The sequence below is a fragment of the Haliaeetus leucocephalus genome, unplaced genomic scaffold (assembly GCF_000737465.1).
Source record: "Haliaeetus leucocephalus isolate CR32 unplaced genomic scaffold, Haliaeetus_leucocephalus-4.0 Scaffold773, whole genome shotgun sequence".
NCBI lineage: Eukaryota > Metazoa > Chordata > Aves > Accipitriformes > Accipitridae > Haliaeetus > Haliaeetus leucocephalus.
Genome location: NW_010973209.1, coordinates 1,441,873 through 1,459,884, shown reverse-complemented (window position 1 = coordinate 1,459,884; position 18,012 = coordinate 1,441,873). Strand labels below are relative to the sequence as shown.

General features: G+C 40.8%; 1 protein-coding gene across 1 annotated transcript in view; it reads left to right on the top strand.

Annotated features, from left to right (window-relative positions):
- Window positions 1-18,012, top strand: part of ARHGAP32 (Rho GTPase activating protein 32) — a 186,292-nt gene that overhangs the window by 43,993 nt on the left and 124,287 nt on the right. Inside the window, exons 3-4 of the mRNA XM_010581387.1 lie at window positions 6,485-6,576; window positions 8,094-8,178. Of these exons, the coding sequence (XP_010579689.1) occupies window positions 6,485-6,576; window positions 8,094-8,178 (177 nt within the window). The remainder of the gene's footprint in view (window positions 1-6,484; window positions 6,577-8,093; window positions 8,179-18,012) is intronic.

Here is an 18,012-nt window from a genome sequence, read left to right as displayed (position 1 = left end):
TTTTTTTTTTTTTTCCCCCCCCCCCCCCCCCCCCCCCCGGAGGGGAGAAGCTGGGAGTAGAAAAAACACATCCTGTGTGGTCTTTTGAAAGAGAAGAATTCACTGTTAACCGTGCCATGCAATAAGTACTGGCTAGAACAATTCAGCATTAACAGCGAGTGTGGAAAATGGAATTGAAAGTCCTAAACTCAAAAAATGATACACATTAAAGTATCTTCTTTATTGGATGCAGATTTCTTAGACATGGGATTAAGAATGTCCATAGCCAGTATTCAGAGTTTCCCTACTTGGAAGCACTTGTCATTTTTTTCACTGGCTTTCCTCTATCACATTTCTCATTTACCATGAGATTTTAAAGGAATCTCTGCCTGGGTAACTGCTTCCCCACATTCCACAATCCCTGAACTGAGAGCTAAATTAAAAAGTCGTTATTACCTCTAATTACTCCAGCCATTCTGGCCTTGAGCTGTGCCTGCACAGAAGCCAGTCCTACAGCTATCCTTTGGCACGTCGGAAAGGATGTTTCTTTTATCTTTGCAACAGGGATCAAAATATTTGCACTAGGTAAGGAGCTAAATGATGACTTCAATTTAAAAAAAAAAAAACCTTTTATGAAATTTAAAAGGTTCAACTGTTTCTCATTCTGAAAAACATCTTTGTGCCTTTCTGTTGGATCTCAAAGCTGTTTCTTTGCACACAGTGGCTTGGGTTGCTGTAATCAGAGTATGCTAGACCCTTGCACTCGCAAAGGTATAATTTATCTGATGCCTTGCTCCTTTCTGAGTGAGGGTGCGTAGCCAGCTTCTGCAAATATAGATGGGTACACAGGCCTCTTGGGTATGAGAACAGGAGCTTGTCCTTGGTTTGCAGCTTTGCATACACTCCAGGTGGTTATTAAATGTGCCAGTGCTGCGCTCTGCTGATCAGACCCTGAATAGCACGGATATTAATTCTTTAAGATGGTCAAATGGGACATGCAGAGTTGGAGAAGGGGCTATTTATTTTTATTTTTTACTTCTTTGATAAAGCTGCTGTAGTATAATAAGCGGATATTTTTTTTTTAAGCTGAGATTGTCGGACCTGGGTACATAAACCAGATGCAATTGCTTTTTCATTTTAAATGTGTCCAAATATCTAAAGCACCTCTGAAAAATGTAACTGAAGTGTGTTAAAGTGACACAAATATCCTGTATGAAAATACTTAGGAAACTCATTTGCATCCACTAAATGAATCAATGGAAAGTGGTAATATGAAGAACATAGCAAAAACATGCATTTCCATCATATTGCCACCGTACCTCTGACATCTTTGGATTAATGTTGTGTCTTCATCAATTACTGGACATTTCTTCCATTCAAAAAAGTGACCCAGTTATAGCCTTCCTGTGCTCAGGTACATTTTAATGCTTTTAGGGGTAGTGCTTGGATGGATGAATGCTGCAGAATTGGGACCTTTCATTTGGAGTTATTTGTAGTAGCTCAGACGTGGTGACTTTCAGTTTAGTGAAAGCATTTTTCCTTTGGTTTGTTGCTTTATTTATTGTGGAGGACCAGGATAGTTGTTACAACATATAAAGTAAGACTAGAGAGAGCTTTCTTTCCCTGGAGTATGTTAGTGGCTGTGGAATATGAAGCGGAGATGAACCATATTTCTTCTTTCGTTGTGCTTCAGGCTAACTCTTGAGCAGTAGTTGGTAAAAGCAGGACGGTGCTAATGGAGCCATCATCTTTTACCTCGTAGTGATCAGGGCATTTTTGTAGGACAGTTTCTTTTTAACGTTGCAAAGTAAGCTCTGCAAAGAAGTCAGTGCCGAGCCAGCTTTGTGTAGCTAGTTGGTACCCAAGATTTGGAATAGCAGTTGATGTCCTTTGTGCATAAACACCCGCTTCAGATATCGAACTGTGTAGACTGGCCGCTGCAGTTCATCCTCTCGCTCCACTTAAGTAGACTATTACTCACCACAGAGTAATGACTTTTACTGAAACAACATTTCTCTTTCCTGCTGTTCTTCAGTGAAGAAGTAAAACTCTTAACAAAGCTTTGGTTTTCTGGAAAGCTCAGGGGGGAGGCGGGGTTGTGGGTTGGTTGGTTTGTTGTTCCCCCCCCTTCCTTTTTTCTCCCTCCAAGAAAATCGAGGGGAAATGAAGATGATGTAAAGGAAAGACTGTCATGGAAACCAACTAGCATTTTTAATTAGCTCTGCCATTTTTAGAAACAAGGCCATGTGCTGAAAGAATCCAGAGCAATCTGGTCCCTCCAAACTGGTTTTGGTGAGAGACTGATGGTAGGAAGATGCATAAATATTACTACCTGTCTAATAGTTATTCTGTCTTTGTGTTAACCTTGGATTAAAAGTAAATTTCTGCCTTCAGAAATCCCACTTGAATTCAGTAGCCTGGATACGTGCTGACCTGTCTAGTCTTCCATTGTATCCAATCCTGTATATGGTACCTCTGCAGGGGTTTTACAGTAGTATTGTGGAAAACCAGTTTACCAGTTACGGGATTGCTCGAGCTTGGTGGGATTCCACTGTTTCTTCTCTTCTTGTGTGTCCCAGTGTAAGTCTGTGGCTGTGGGTTTTGCATTGGTTCAATATTCTCCCCTGTCGAGGATACCAAGGTGGAAACTTTATCATATTGTGTTCACTGGACTGTTTCCTTCAATTTTTACATGTATTTTCAGATTGTGTTACGTTTCTGGATGTGAGGGAGACGGGCTGACATGTTTTCTGATAAATGCAATGAGACTTTTTAGGAGAAAATCCTTTCATATTATGCAGCGGAATTGTTTGATATAAATTATTTATGACTAAGGTTTTGTGTGCTAGAGAGCACAAAGCTGAAGTTTTCCAAATCATGTCTCTAAATAGAAAGACCAAAAATTTCAAACTTAGGTGCTTAAAGCTAGACACCCTGATTGGTGAGAGCTCTCAGATTCCCAGGCAGTTTAGCAACAACACCTGAAATTTGCGCTAGTGATGTAGGTACTTCAGGGGTCCTCCCGATACCCACCGAGCAAACGGCTGTGGTGATTTGAAAATGACCATCCATTGGGACGTGGGACAGACAGACAGGCATTCTCCCAAAATTTCTTGGAGCAAACATTTTAGTGGGACCTACCTGCCTCGCAATCAATGTAGGTATCAGTTATACTGAAGTTCTCTACTATTGTCCCAACTACCTCTAATTTACGTGTAGTGTTTTGTGGGCTTTTGGTAGGAGAATATGTTAGTTCAGGGGAGACTGGTGAAGTGGTGTTGCTCAAAAGCCTTCCACTGAAATGCAGGAGAACTGAGGATCCTGATAAAGTCAATTGGCTGTGTTTGGGATAGAGTCCTAATTTGTTTACCAAGTTTTGGACCAAAGCAGATTGATGCAACAGTGACATTAAGCAGTGAAAATTGGACTAAATTTGCATAAACAGATTTGCTATGCAATTACTAGGTTTCCAGAGAACAGTGAGGCATAGAAAATAGGGAAGTGAGAAGCAACTGGTGATGCTAGCTAGCTAATTTTCAGATGTAAATAATCCAACTGTTTCAAAATGATTTTTAAAATTAAATTACTGTGACACAAAGCACAAAAGATGACAAATCTCTTTGGAGTGTTTTGTTTGTATTTTGAGAGGAGAGTAATCTAGGGTGACATTTTGCATGCCAGGTTTTGGATCAAAACAGGTACAAACTAGTAGTGAATAAAGTGTGCATTTATGTAGCTATGTATCTTTGGTTTAAATGGAAAGTAGTTGCAGTTTATTTTGGAGTAATATGGTTTCTAAAATTGCAATAAGTTTCTTTTTTGCTTAGCTATCTATCTATTCACCAAGTTTTTTCTGGTGTTAGTACCTCATCCTAAAGATTTTAGCTTGCACAGGATCACCATTCTGCCCTTTTTCCTCAACTGTGAGACTTATGAGAGATTGTCATTCTGCAGCAGAGTCCAAAGAGTTCAGATCTAATTGGAAAAGCAACTGAAGTTAATTACTGTATTGCATCTCACTGTAGTCCATTTAAATGGATACATGCTGTTAGAAATGGGAGAGGCAGATATCACCTTCCAGCGCAATTTGGGCATAACTCAACTGGGAAGAGGAGGATAATACAACTTTTTCAAAGAGAGATGCTGGCATTTAAGTCGCCTGGAGGTGTGAGTTTTGCCTACGCTGCTTTGAGTCAGATCCAGGGTAGTCTCTACCCACTGCCGCAAACTGGCTTGAAGCCCACGTTTTTCTGTCAGATTTGTTTATCCATTTTTATATCCCACCAGCTTCTACTGCTGATGGAGAATAAAAATTATTTTTCTTCCTACAGAAATTCTGTTCCTTTCAAAATTAAGGCAAGCACATCCAGCTTTGCCTAAAAGCAGCTTACAGGAATGGCACTTTTATTACTGTAATTAGTTATTTTCTTATGTAAAAGACCTGTAAGGTTTATTAAATCGGTGATCCTCTTAATGTTAAAAATTCACAATGAGACTCTCAAGTGTCCTATTATGTACTAAAGTAATTGTGTACTTAGTAACAGTCAGTCAGCCAAGGATAGGTTTATTTAAGGGTATAAATATTGTCCTTGTTTTTCTTCAGTGCGTGGGTGTGCATGTTCTGTACAGCTGTGGGACAATGCAGTTAAAGCACTGCTTATATTCAGGGCTGTGAAAGGCGCAACTGGGAGGGCGAGTGTCCTGGCTTCACATTTATTCAGTAATGTTGAAAGGGGGGACCTCGCTCATAGTAGCTGCAGCATCCCTTTTCCAAGGGCAGCGCTGGAAATAACGGGAATTTGTCTGGATGAAGAGAAGGTGCTCTACTCAAGTCCTCCGTAAGCCGCAGCGATGTTGGTTGGATGAATGCAGCTGCCTACGGTGCATATCTGCATCTGAGCCAGGGTCATCCTGAATTCCCTGTATCAAGGGGGAAATAGATAGTCCTGCAGCATGGTTGCTTTTGTCCTAACCTAGTTGTTTGAACTGGGTGAACCGGACCCAAAGTGCCTGTTTATCTCCGGTGACCATACAAGGAGCCTCGGGTAGGTAACACAGTCATAGCTGCGTACCTTGTGCATGTCTGGAGTTGAATGAGATGAATCGCTCCCTCTAGCGCTGTTGCTGTTAGTTAATGAATACAGGCATGGTGAATGATTTAAACTTATTTACTGCAGCTCTATGGTGTGGTGAAGCACAAGTAAATGTGACCCATGTCAAGCTAAAACGAGAGCTTCAGGGAGGGGAATAAGAAAGCTTCCCCCATTGTTCATCCTCTATGTGAGCTGCTAGGTTGAATTGTAATAGTCTGACTCTAAAGTTTTGGGGGCGAGGACCAAGTTGTTTCCATATTTTACACTGCAGCATACAACTGTATTCTGTTACATATAACAGCTTTTGGACTGATCACCTCTGTTCAGAGATCTTTTGGTGGACCAGCTTAGAAGCATTGGTACTGATCTGGATCGGGGAAGTCATCTGTTTACTCCTGTCATTACAAAATGGATTTGATGTAACACTTTTTTGTTCCAGGCTTCTGAGTGCCTTTCTTCCTCTTGCTTGAGCATTCACTATTTTGGACGCTATTCATGTTTTTTAGTGCATTGTATAAAGCAGAAAAAAAGCTCATTCAGTGGGTCTCACCCACATCACTAATGAGCTAACTCTGACCAACATCAGGGACCGTGTTTTTCTCCTGCTGATCTTCCTGTTTGATCACTGCTCTCGTCATCAGAGCCTCACCTCAAACCCCTCATTCCTCTCGAGCTTAGGGCCTGGTACAGCACAGCCAGAGACACACGTGGTACTGAGTGTTGGAGAGTCCCCTGTGATGGTGAACGCTACCCCAGCAGGGCTCACGGCTTCTGAAAAAGCAGCTGGAAGAAGGAGAGGATGGGAAAGCATGACAGAACAAAAGAAAAGAGGGAGTTTGGAGTTCTGGCCTCAGTGAAGTAAATGAACTTTAGTGATTAAGGAATTTTAATATGTTCATGCACTTACACCAATAGCTTCAGACATCTTCTTTAAAAGCTCACCTCCCACATAGAAGCGGCTCTGTCGTTAACTTGATTTTTCCACTGTATGAGCTCTCCAGCTTCTTCCAGTGCCTCTGCCTGAATCTAAGTGCACAGATGTTTGGAAAATCAGGTACTTAATGAGGAGTCTAAGTATGGAGTTTAGACATATATGTTAGACTCCTACCTCTGAAAAATCTCCTATTTAGAAACTAGAAGTAGTAACAAATAAAATACTGGATCTCGCAGTTATTACTAAGAATTAGCAAGGCTCTGCAACATGGTTCAGGAAGAGGTAATCACACTCGAGTCCGTAATCCTGAGGTTCAGTTTTCCTTGTTAAAAAGGCAGAAGTGCAACTTCTAGCACAGACAAGATTTCACCTGTGTTTGTATGGATATGTAAAAATATATGGGCTACTGCTTAGCAGGCAGTAGTCTGTACCGTGCAGTCAAATTTTAAGTTCCTTGCTTTTTCTTTCTTTTTTGCAGGCAAGAGGTGCAGATATCCCTGACATTCCAGGGGAATTGCCACTCCGGACCTGTGGAAGCACAGCAAGTATGAAAGTGAAGAATGTGAAAAAGTAAGACCAGTGTTCTTTGATTTTCCTGTCTTTGCTGGGATTCTAGTTTTGATGTTCTGGGTTTTAGCTGTTGTCCTGCAATACAGCTAGGGCATTTGGCAACAATTTTTGATAGTATCTTCATCAGAGCAACCAAAATCCATGTGAAACGAAGTAAGTTAAAACTAGCGTAGTCTAAAACTGGGGACATGAGAAGTTTTGTTGGCTCTCACCTGTTTCTGGCCATAGAAGCATTCTTTGAGTTTTGAATGTCACTGCTACTGTATTTTTAAATTTTTGTGATTTCTTCCTGAAACTGATTAATTCAAAATAAAAAACCAACCCCAAAACCATATATATAAAAAAACCTAAAGAGAAGCCCAGGCAATGTATAAATGAGAAAATTTTCCCTGTCTTGCTATGCTCTGGGAAGCTAAACCAGGACAAGTGGGAGGCCTAGATATATTTTTCTATTTGATATTTTTTCTCTTTTCCTTTTTTTGCATTCTGTCCTGTCTGTCTTCATTTGAATGGGTTTTGCACAATTTTTGTTTTTTTAGGGGTATTTTTTGTTCTCTGATCTCCCAGATATTTTTTTTTCCTAGGGGCTTACACTATCTTTCTCTCTCTGTCTCTTTCTCATTCTCTCCCAGAGAATATAAACCAACTTACGCTTGCAGCTGAGGTTTCAAACCTCTAACCTGCAAAGGGGATCAAAAGTAATCAATATTACTCGACTTGTCTTTGCTAAGAATGCTGACTTGAGGACCAGAACTCCCCAATATTGATTGATCTCTGCATTCAGATCACCTCTCTGTCATGCTCTGATGCTGTAAGGGAAATGGCTCTTTGTTCTAGTGCTGAGCAGCCAGATGCTGCATCTCACTTCCCACTTATATTCCCGTGGGAAGAGAGAGCTAGATAATGACAATCTCATTGGCTCACCACCCGAAATATCTATAGGAGTCTATAATAGCTTCAGCAGAAGCAAGAGCATGTTGCAGAGCCAGAGGATCTCCCTGTCAGCCATCATTGTAACTGGAGACACTTGGGAATAATTATGCCTCACTTTTGAATTTTAAAAAGGCAAAGGATAAATAGCGTTTGTTCTGCACCCTCAGATACATCAACCCGGGACTGATGGGCTGTGATGCCTTTCACAGGTAAAGTTCTACTTTCCTATGTGTCTCGTGTAAGGCTGTTTATTTGCACTGCAAAACTGCATTTGTAAAGGTAGAGCGGCTTGTCCCTGCACCTTGTCTTAAAAGATGTGGGCTTTGGTGTTGATGAAATGCCACATGATTCTTTAAGGATGCAATGATAAAAGCCACTTTGCAATTTAGTTTTCCTTTCTCGCTCAATTCCTTTCTCCACTGTTTTGGTGCCTCACATCAACAAATCCCTCTGTTCCCTTGGCTTTAGGATGAGAAAGTCGTTATTATTTTATATTAGTAACTGCATTTTATAACGGTACTTGAAGCTGAGCATTGTTTCAGTGATTTGCATCTCTCTTATGGTGTGCTTTTGATGTGCTTCAGGTTATCCTTTACAAAGGGTCATTTCCCGAAGATGGCTGAATGTGCACATTTCCATTATGAAAACGTGGACTTTGGCAACATACAGGTGAGTTTCAGATTTCTTTTATATAGAAAACACCATTGTGTTTGGCTGCCAACTAACCTGGGTCGGGGAGTCGGTAAGAGTGACCTCCACTAAGGTTTGTTTAGTTTGTTGCAAAATGTTTAGTGATAAGACGTTAAAGCAATAGTGTCTCTTTATTTGGAATTGCTTCCGTGTACTGGGCCAGAATCTGCACTCAGCCATGTGGCCACCCCTTTGAGGTCGGAGATGATTTTATTTCCACTGGATTTGACTGATGTCACTGTTTTAAGACTGCATCAAACATTCGTTATTGAGCCATCTGTGATAACTGCATGCATATTTTTATTTTATGTGTCTGTATCTTTAAACAGTTGTGTGAACTTATTTATGTAAATATAAAGAATTCAAATTTATCCATTCTCTTCATGTTATCTTAGCTCTGCATTGTGCTTTGCTGTGTCATCAGAATACAAGAAATTGCTAGTCAGCCTGAGTTGCATTTCTAGAAGTGTGCAGGCTTCACTCCTTTGTGATCCATCCATCAGAAATATAGGGAGAAGCATTTTTCATTGAGCAGTACCAGGGAGGGCTGAGAACCAAGAATCACTGCCGGTTTCTCATAAACAGGGCACATCTTGTTCTGCACTTAGAGAAGCAGGAATGCCTCCAGCATCTGCCAGCCTTGTAGCCAAAAAGAGGTTACAACCTTTTCATTTGTAAAACATTTCCTGTAATATAGAGTGAATTATTTACAGCCTTTCATGTTTCCGTACTTGACAGTTTTGCAAGCACAATTATGCATCTGTTTTTTCTGTCTCTGTAAAATTCCGACTGAGAAGAGGTTTGGGTCCTATTCAGAGCTCGCATCCACTATTTTTCACACTTTGTGGCTCTAAGTAGGTCCATTCTGCTGAGCACGGGATGTATGTGCATTGGCAGACACACATACACACAAAGGCAGAGTAAATTAGGCAAAATAGTGGGCTTAAGAGGGCACCAGAGCAAAGAGCTCAGTTCTTAATGAGGTCTCTGGAAGACCGGCTGCTGACACAAACAGGAACAGTCCTCAGTCTTCTGAAGCAAAACCGGGTTCCTTTATTTTCAGTTTCTGTGCATAGGAATAGTGTGACTAATCTATGTCCTTATTTGTAGTCTCCTGGTAATTTTCTGATTTGACACCGCTAATTTTTCAGTCATTTTGGAGAGAAGTTTTATGTTGGAGTAGGTGTTGAGCAGGTTTCTGTGTATACACAGATGTTTTTTGCATCATGTGGTCCTCTGAGTTTTCCTTTCCATCATTCAGAGATATTCACACAGAGATATGCACGATGTGCAATCTAGGGAGAGATTACAACCTTCGCATGGCATTAGTATTTAAAGCATTTTAAAGGCAAATAATTTAATTCTTTTGTGGGTTTAAGCATTTCTTAGAATGTTTTAAGGATGGCAGGGCATACTTGTAGGGTTGATATGCTGAGATTTTTTGTGTTCGTGAGAGGGAGAAGTAAAATCAGATAATATATTCTTTACAGACTTCCTTCGTGTTTTTCTGCCAACAAACCCGAAGCGTGTTCTGGTGGGAAGTTTCCACAGGCAGGAGCTGGTGCTGTCTAGCACTCATTTTTGCGGTGTCATTGCTGCACCTCCGGCTTTCCGTGCTCCCACTCAGTTGTCCTCTGTGTTGTGCCCTCTGGCACTAGCAGAACACCAGTTGCTGTAACCAGTCTGGCTGAAAAATGGTAACTGGGGAAGGTAGCCCAGGAAGGCAAAGTAGTACTGGTTGTCCAGCCACGTCAGGCTCCTGATGAGCTGTTTTCTCTCCCAGTGTCTGTGTTGCGAAGCCAGGGGCAGAACGGTGGACGACAGCAGCACGGGAGGGACTGTCATAAAAGTGTGATTGTGTATGTGTTGGGAGGGTCAATTCTGTGTTTACACCACTGCTACCTCTGAAAAAAACGTAGGTGCTTAACTACTCATGCACCTAAAGCAAAACGTGTGCTTAAATAAGGTGAATCAGGCCCTAAGTACCAGCTCTGTGCCTCTTGTCCCTTCCTTTTTCTAAGCAAGATTTCTGACAGATCCCCACAGTGTAATGACTTTTTTATACGGATAAAAACATATTAAGAACAGAGCTTTGCTCCTGAAATACGGAAGAGTAGGGCATTACAGTATTTCCTTAGAAGACCAGTATTAATGGTAAAATAAATAAAAGCTATTAATACAACAGAAGTATTAGTTTATCGATTGTAAAATAGGTTCATATAGGTCTCATACATTTTAAGCAAGCGGCATTCATTGGTGGCTCCTTTGTGATAACAAGGTAGACTGGAGAATAGCAGTAGGCTGAAGTGACTTGTAAATGACAGCTTGGCACCTAATAGCGAATTACCAAGTTGCATCTGAGGGGTAGTGGGTGTAAACTCCTTTCAAAATCTATTCACTGTTAAAAATTTACATAGCAGAACTGCAGTATTATCTGGCTGTGTCAGGAATTGTGTAATGCTGTCTATTAACAGCCTGGCCAAATTTCAGATTGTTTTGTAACGTTTATGTCACTTATAATATGGTCTTGTGGTGTAATCAGTATTAATATCTTGGCATTTCACCTCATGAGATCGTTTTAAATTAACTTTCAGAGATGTATAAAAAAGGATTTGTTCTCGTCTTATCCTAGCGCCATGCTAACAAAACTAGGTGCATTTGGGGATGGTTTTTTCTCTTCAGAAATGTTCAGCTATACTGCTTTCAACAGCAATGTATTTTGACCTTATCTGCGTCTGGCCAGCGAGACACTTGTTGCATTGGCAGGAAATAGCTGGTTTACCAGGCGAAGTATTTGATGTCAAAGCGGTGGTTATAGGATAGGCTTTACAGATTGCATCAGTGCCAGAAATTCACTGGTATTTTGCTGAAATACCTTACATTTATTACTGCATTTATTTTTTAAGGCTACATCTTTGATTTTTAATTTTATGATGAAAAGCCAGGCTCTGCATAATAGATTTATTTTAGTCTAACATTGGATCAATGTTTAAGAGTCTTGTTAGCAGGAGCAAAACTGCGGTTCAGCCTTGCTATGGTCTGTGTCTCCCAAACGAGATGTTATTAGCCCATGGCTGGATTGTGATTACTCAGCATTGGTTAGGTCGGTTCTGCTGGCTTCCTTCTCTCTTAAGTTCCGCTGCCTTTCCACAGTTCTTGGCTAACGTCCGTCTGTGATGCCTCTCTCTCTAGAACATCAAAATTCAGTTCGTTAACATACAAAGCAAGCGCTGCTTGCACATGTATTGCTGTACAGGGCATCTTAGTGTTCAGTTAAGCACTGAAGCGTGGAGTTAGAAGTCCTCAGCATCACTTCCAGGTCTTACGTTAAGGTAGAAGGGCTTACCATGCATTTAACTTCAGAAGTGCCTAAATCATTCCAATGTAACTTAAAATAAGTTCACAATCAGTTTGTAAGGCAGCTTATGAAATTTAAGCATTATTTCAGGAACTGCTAGTCGGGAAAGCTTCCTTCTAAAGGGGCTTGAGTCGTTCCAGCACACCGCAGTGTACTGCAGATAGCTGGACTAACACAGAAGGAGTTGATGTGTACACACTGAACAGCGCAGCATCGTCGAGACACTCGTTTGAGTTGACGTTCAATGCGTGAGCATGGTGCTCAGCCCAGGCTGATTTGATTGCATGTTCCAGATTTTGGTTTTTAGCTGTAGAGCTGCTCAAGGTAACTCATTCACGTGTGATTTGAGTATCTCAGTACAGCAAGTGTGTCACGTAGTGAGCTTTAGGGCTGGTTAATACATAGGAATTGAACTATTTCAACAAAACCCCTATGTCGCTAAGTTACACAAAACAGAATGATTCCCCCCAACGTGGCAAAAATGTGATTTTACTTTACTTAGTGCTATGTGCCATTAATATAAGCAGGAGAAATACTGATTAGGCATTCCGTAAATATCTTTGCTTCCTGCCAGATATAAAGACTTCACTTGAAACAATTAAGAAATTATCTTTAGTTGAGTAGGTTTTAGTAATGGAATATGGAGAGCTGATCAGCTCTGCGCTTCCCAGATAATATTCTTTGCTCCTTGAAAAACCCATTGCTAAAGGAGAGAAAGTGCTGCAATGCACATTCATATCACTTCAGCAGTCTTGCATTTGACACAGATTTACCCCTTCAAACAGCACGGTCTCTGTCTCTGTGTTTGCGTTTATGTAGCTGCCTTCTAAAAATAAAGCCCTGTCGGAACAGGATTGGATTACGATGCATGGAAGATCCTCTCCTTATCTGTTAAGCTTTGGCATTGCAAGTGGCAGGAGCGTGTTATCAGTGGTAAAGGAAGTATTTGAACCAGAATCACTTCCGCCTGTGGAGGCATCAGCTGCCAGGAATTCCTGTTAGGAGCTCAGCAGTATTGTTTGCTGTTTGAATGCCTTCGGCAAGCTGCGGCCTTCCAGCCAAGATGTTGGGCTGCCTTTCAGTGGTGGCCGCGGTTTGCGCCTGTAATTGTATTTTCCTGAGGTGTCTTAAGAGTTAGAAGCGTTGCAAAGAGCAGTTCAGTTCTTCTTGTGCCTTTTGTCAGCAAAGCCTCTTGAGAAGATATTTCTCGGGGTCGTCTTCTTTTGGTTTGCCCTTTTTTTTTTTTTTTTTTTTTATTTAATAATATTCCAGGGAAGGGAGTGCAGAGGGGAATTGTGCTTGTGAAGGTGTCTCTGTTAATTATACAGTAAAATTTTTTTCCTGAGATGTATTGCAAAAGAAACAAAAATCACGGTAAAGCCTGACCAGGTGCCTTCCTCTGGAGTTAACTGGCGTTAGTTTAAGATGTTTCTGCCACAGCTAAAAGCAGTCCACTACATAGATCAGCTAGAAACAACAGGAGTGGAGGAGTGCTCCCTGATCTGTGTCTGTCTGAAGTCGGACAGCTTAGCTCGAATCTCCTTCCGTCAGTGATTTTAAACTAAGCCTGCTCGCTGCCTTCAGTGTAGGAGGCTTCTTCATTCCCCCAGCTCTTCTGTGGGCATGATAATTTTCAGTATCTTGGCAGTCATGAGCAGCTACAGGCTGTAATGTCTTCTTTTATTCCAGTCATTTGCAAAGTGTTTAAAAAGAAAAATATATTTATTTTAAAAGGCGAAACATGAAACAGCAGTCCCCCCACCCCAGTCCCTTTTAAAAGCTAGAAATACATAGTAAAAATCACAAAAACTGGCCTGAATTTTGCTCTGTGTTTGTGCTACGAAAGACGATTTTGCTGGGTTTTGCTTTGTCTTTATGAATATATGAGTGGTTATGACATGCATACCCGTACTGCATACAAAGTGGTGCTCCTTTTTAGCCTTTCATCTCTGGATGCTGTTAATCTCCCCCCAAAATGACTTCGCCGTATCCTGATACGTTATGTTCCCCTTCTGTAGCCCAAGGCCTTCCCCTCCCGTTCTCTGTCTTTTCCATATGGTTTCTTTACTCTTGCCTTCTAAAGTGGTAGGGGGAGATGTTGCAAGGGCTGCTTTAAGGATGTGGGTATATAAAAACAACTATGTTCATAGTGTGGGTGGAAACTGCTTCTATTAACTTAATAATTCCAGCCACAACTCCCTGAAAATTGGCATAGTCTTCTGCCAAGATCAACAGATTTTTAAAATTTGGAGTCTCTAGGCCAAGCTTCTCAATGCCAAAAAAGTTAGGAAAATATTCGAGTAAGTTCACCTCAGTTTTTGGATTCTTCTGTTTCCTGGTCTTGCATCCAACTTGCCACTAATTCCTCAGAAAAATTCTTCCCTGGAACAAGATCACACCTGTGTAATTTCAGCTTGCTTGGTTGTCTTCCAGTGAAATGGGGAGAAATCCAGCATGGGTTTTACAGTGGAAGGGTAACTTCAAGTACGGAGAGTATCTCTCCATGAAACTTTACTATTGCTGCTCGCACGTTTACTACTTGTTTTACAGTCATTGCTTGCTGCGGAGAAAGCTAACAGCCTTATTAGTGATCAAGCTTTAATGGGTAGAATGAATGTAAATTGTCTACCAGTCATTAAAGCCTGCTCAAAAAACTGGCAGGATATAATTTGAAGGCTAAGCAGGTCCTTCTGCTGGCCCCGTGGTCATCATTCTGCTGAAGGCAGTTGCCATGGCCTGAAGGAAGAGGGGGATTGCTTACGTGCGGTGGGGGGGACCTGCTCAGAGGAGCTTGTTGGTAAGGGAGAGCTGTCCGTCTGTCCCGCTGTCTGTCAGAGTGTGCATGCTCGTGTGTATTTGGAGGTGTAATGCTGAAATGTATGGGAACAGCCAGGTTCAGTCTGCTTTGGGCGTACGCCGATGCTCCCTTGTAGCTTTAGCTGCTAAGTCATTTTTAAAGCATATTATACGCTTTGCTCTCTCACCTTTCTCCCTTTGACTGACAGTTACTGAAATTGTTAATTTATAAATGTTTATCTTTTTTTATAAAGTAAAAGGTGATTTGTCCGACATTACTCAACTGGCTGGGCATTGAATTGCCTGTCATAGAGAGGAAAGTTTTTTTCAGTTAGTATTTATCTAGATTATCTCACTGTCTGATTCCACGTATGTTCTTTATTTTAAGCTGTTCGTCTAGGTGTATAAATGGAAGGGTAGACTATAACTCGCAAATAATTGTTAAAAGCGAATGAGATTTTACCTGTTGATTCAGTTGAACAGGTAGTTCTGCCTTTTTTTTTTCCTTCTCCTTTTGCCTTCGGATGTTTTTATGAGTTTATATAGGACAGTTCATTTCTCCACTAGGTTTGTGTCACAAGAGAACAGAACCCAGCGTGGTGTTTCTGCATCTGGGACAAAATGGCAAATCTAGGATGTTCTGTTTATGAAAGGATTTTGAGTATTCCCCGCTTTGTGTGTTTCTTCTCTGCCTTATTAGTATGAGAAAGAAGATCACTGTGCAAATTTGGATAAGCAATTTTCTCAGACTTGAATATCTTGAGATAGGTATCTTCTCTTCCTCTCTTACTCACGTGCTGAGTACTGGCAGGCCAGAATGGTTTCAGGGAAATCTGTGCATGCTCTTCTTTGCAGCTGGGGACTTGTGGCACTCCATTTGGAAATGTTGACTTCCTGCAGGAATCCAGCTTGTTTTTTCTTCCCCTGGCTTTAACACTGAAGATATAGCAAACTTGTTTGTGGATTTTTAGTCTTTATTGGTGCATAGTGGCTACTTGATGGCATGAGTAAATCTTAAAAGTGACTGTAATAAGCCCAGCTGTTAACTTTAGCATTGACCTCCTGCTGTTTGCCACCATCATAAATCATCTTTAGCAGCGTGTCACAGAAATGTATAAAAATTGTTTTAATTAGTAACTGGAACAGAGTTGTGTTGGAAAATTTTTCTTCCCTGAGGTTTAATGACCTGAAAAAAAACCAGAAAGATGTATTACATGTATAATTAAAATATATTAAAAATGTTAAAAGAATCCGTGGGCTCCAGAAAAATAATCCCTATTTCACTAGTGTTTCATAGTTTGGAAGAGGATTAAACCCCTTATGTTTTTGTATATAGTAAGCCACACTGTTAACAGGAATGGTGTTAAAATGCAGCATAATATTGTACTCATAGATCTGCAAGCATGCCAAGCTGGTGTGATTTTAATAACTAGCAAGCTTCATGTTGATACGATCCCTGAGATTCACAGAAGCAGGGGTGTGTTTTTATTCGCCAGTGGAGGTTTGTCATGCCAGTGGATGTATGAGCTGTTAAACCAAACATCATTGGGAACATTTACATTTAGTGTTTACTGTACCTGCTTACAAAAAGGGTAGTTTGTTTAGTTTGTGCTTATGTGCCAGAATTTTGAGGTTTGATGACAGAGTTGACAGCTCAGGAGTAGCAAGTTAGGCTACAGATTTTTAAACTGTTCGTTCATTAGCTTAGCTTTCCAATGGGGGGGGGTGTGTGCGTTTGTCCTCTAGTTATAAATGTTTTCTCTCATTTCCTGGTGAAGACGTACAGATAGGATATCATCTGATCTTGCAAAATCTGTATTCCTGACTGTCTCGGCTTTGAGATCTCTTGCTGGTTAAGGTGTGTTGGTTTGAGCAGACCAGATATACTCTGTCTGTCTTGCCAGGTCTGCTCTGTATCCTGGAACCCTGCGGAGACCATTTACTTGTGATGGTTGCGTGATCTGGTTTCCAGGTAGTTTGCAGTCTTTGAAAATCAAGACTGCTTTCCCATCTGCTTCACTCAGTAATATAATCTCACGCAAGGACATGTGCTGTGAACTCAAGACTGTTCTCTCATTATAAAATGAGGGAAGAGATGTCTTTGAGTACTCAGGAGAAAGCTTGTCACTGCGCTCATACTATGATAATCTATCCTGCAAAGCAAGAAAATGCAGAGGAAAGCACTTCAACTAATGGTATTTATATGCTACATGTGAAAATGTTTGCAGTACTGTGACAGGATTCTTAATGCAATATGTGTAGCTGCAGGTGTATCAGAGAGGATGTTTCTAGATCTGCTACGCTGAGACCCAAGCTTTGTTGTTTGTTTTACTTGCAACAGAGAGATCTGCGCAGAAGATTTCCTGTGAATCTAAACTTTCCCAAGGGTCTGGATTCAGACAGATTTTTAGTTTAAAAGGGGAGGCATACACACCCACACATATTCTCACCCACACAAGCTATTACAATGTCTAGAAGGCATTTGAACATGTTTGTAGACTTTGATGGTTTTGTTATTTTATCCCTTGCTGTGGTGTGTGAGCAGAAGATGGAGGCTTCTGCTTCCATGTCCTGCAGGCAAGGCTCTGAACTTTGGCTCTCCTGGGGGTCCATGCTAAAAAGCTCTTTGATCTCCGCTGAGGATTCCAAAGATATCAATTACTTATTTCCTCTGACGCTTCATTTCTGGCCATTTTGTCCACAGAACCTGCAAATTCAGGTTGCTGTTTTCCTGGTAAAGCAGTATAAAATTGAATGGTTCCATTAATGTCGCGTGGATGTATGGTTGTGGTTTTTTAAAAGAAAATACTTACCTGAAGAAACATGTGATGCTCTCACTGCCTCTTCAAGACTCTCTCTCCTAAAGTATAACTTCTTCTATCTCTCTTGAAACTAACTGAACTGAAGCCCCAATAAAATGTTTTTCTGGACCATCAGGGATTGGTTTGTGAGTTGCAGTCAGAGCTGACACCTCTCACTGCAGAGTGAGCTTCTGGCACCATCACACTGAGAATTATGTCAGTAATAATTTAGAGGGAAGACTGTTGCTTAATAGACACCCACAAATCCAGTATTATAACAAGTTGGAAATAAAAATATATAGTGCCATATACTTCATGTATGTTCAGGATCCTTGAACCTGCGTTTAAAATTAATTCTGTTCTATTGGAAGACTGCTGAAGCTTATAAATACAGTTATAAAACAAAATGCCTACTAGAAAAAACTCACTTTTTGGGTAGGTGGTATTGTCTGGTCCTGCCAATTTATGTTTATGTACTAACAAAAATTCTTTTAAGTTACCCTGAAATTCACTGCAGCTGTATAATTGATCTTTATGGTGCTTGAGCGTTAACCTTATTTATTGCAAGTATGACATGTCAAAACATTCAGGCTTTAAAATAACTGATTTAGGACCAAGTTCCAATTTACCAGCTTGAAGTAGTTCAAAAAACCAAAACAACTTCTGTTATTTTTACAGCATGGGTCCAAGAATTTACTTTGAAATGCTGGTGAATTATTTAATATTTCTTTATCTGCTAAGTCCTGCAATAATTACAGGTGCAGCAATCCTGGAATGGGCAGGGAACCCACTGGGACCTGGAGCTTTGGAGTAGAAAGGATTTGCAGGAAAGAAAGGGAAGTGTCATATCAGGACGAG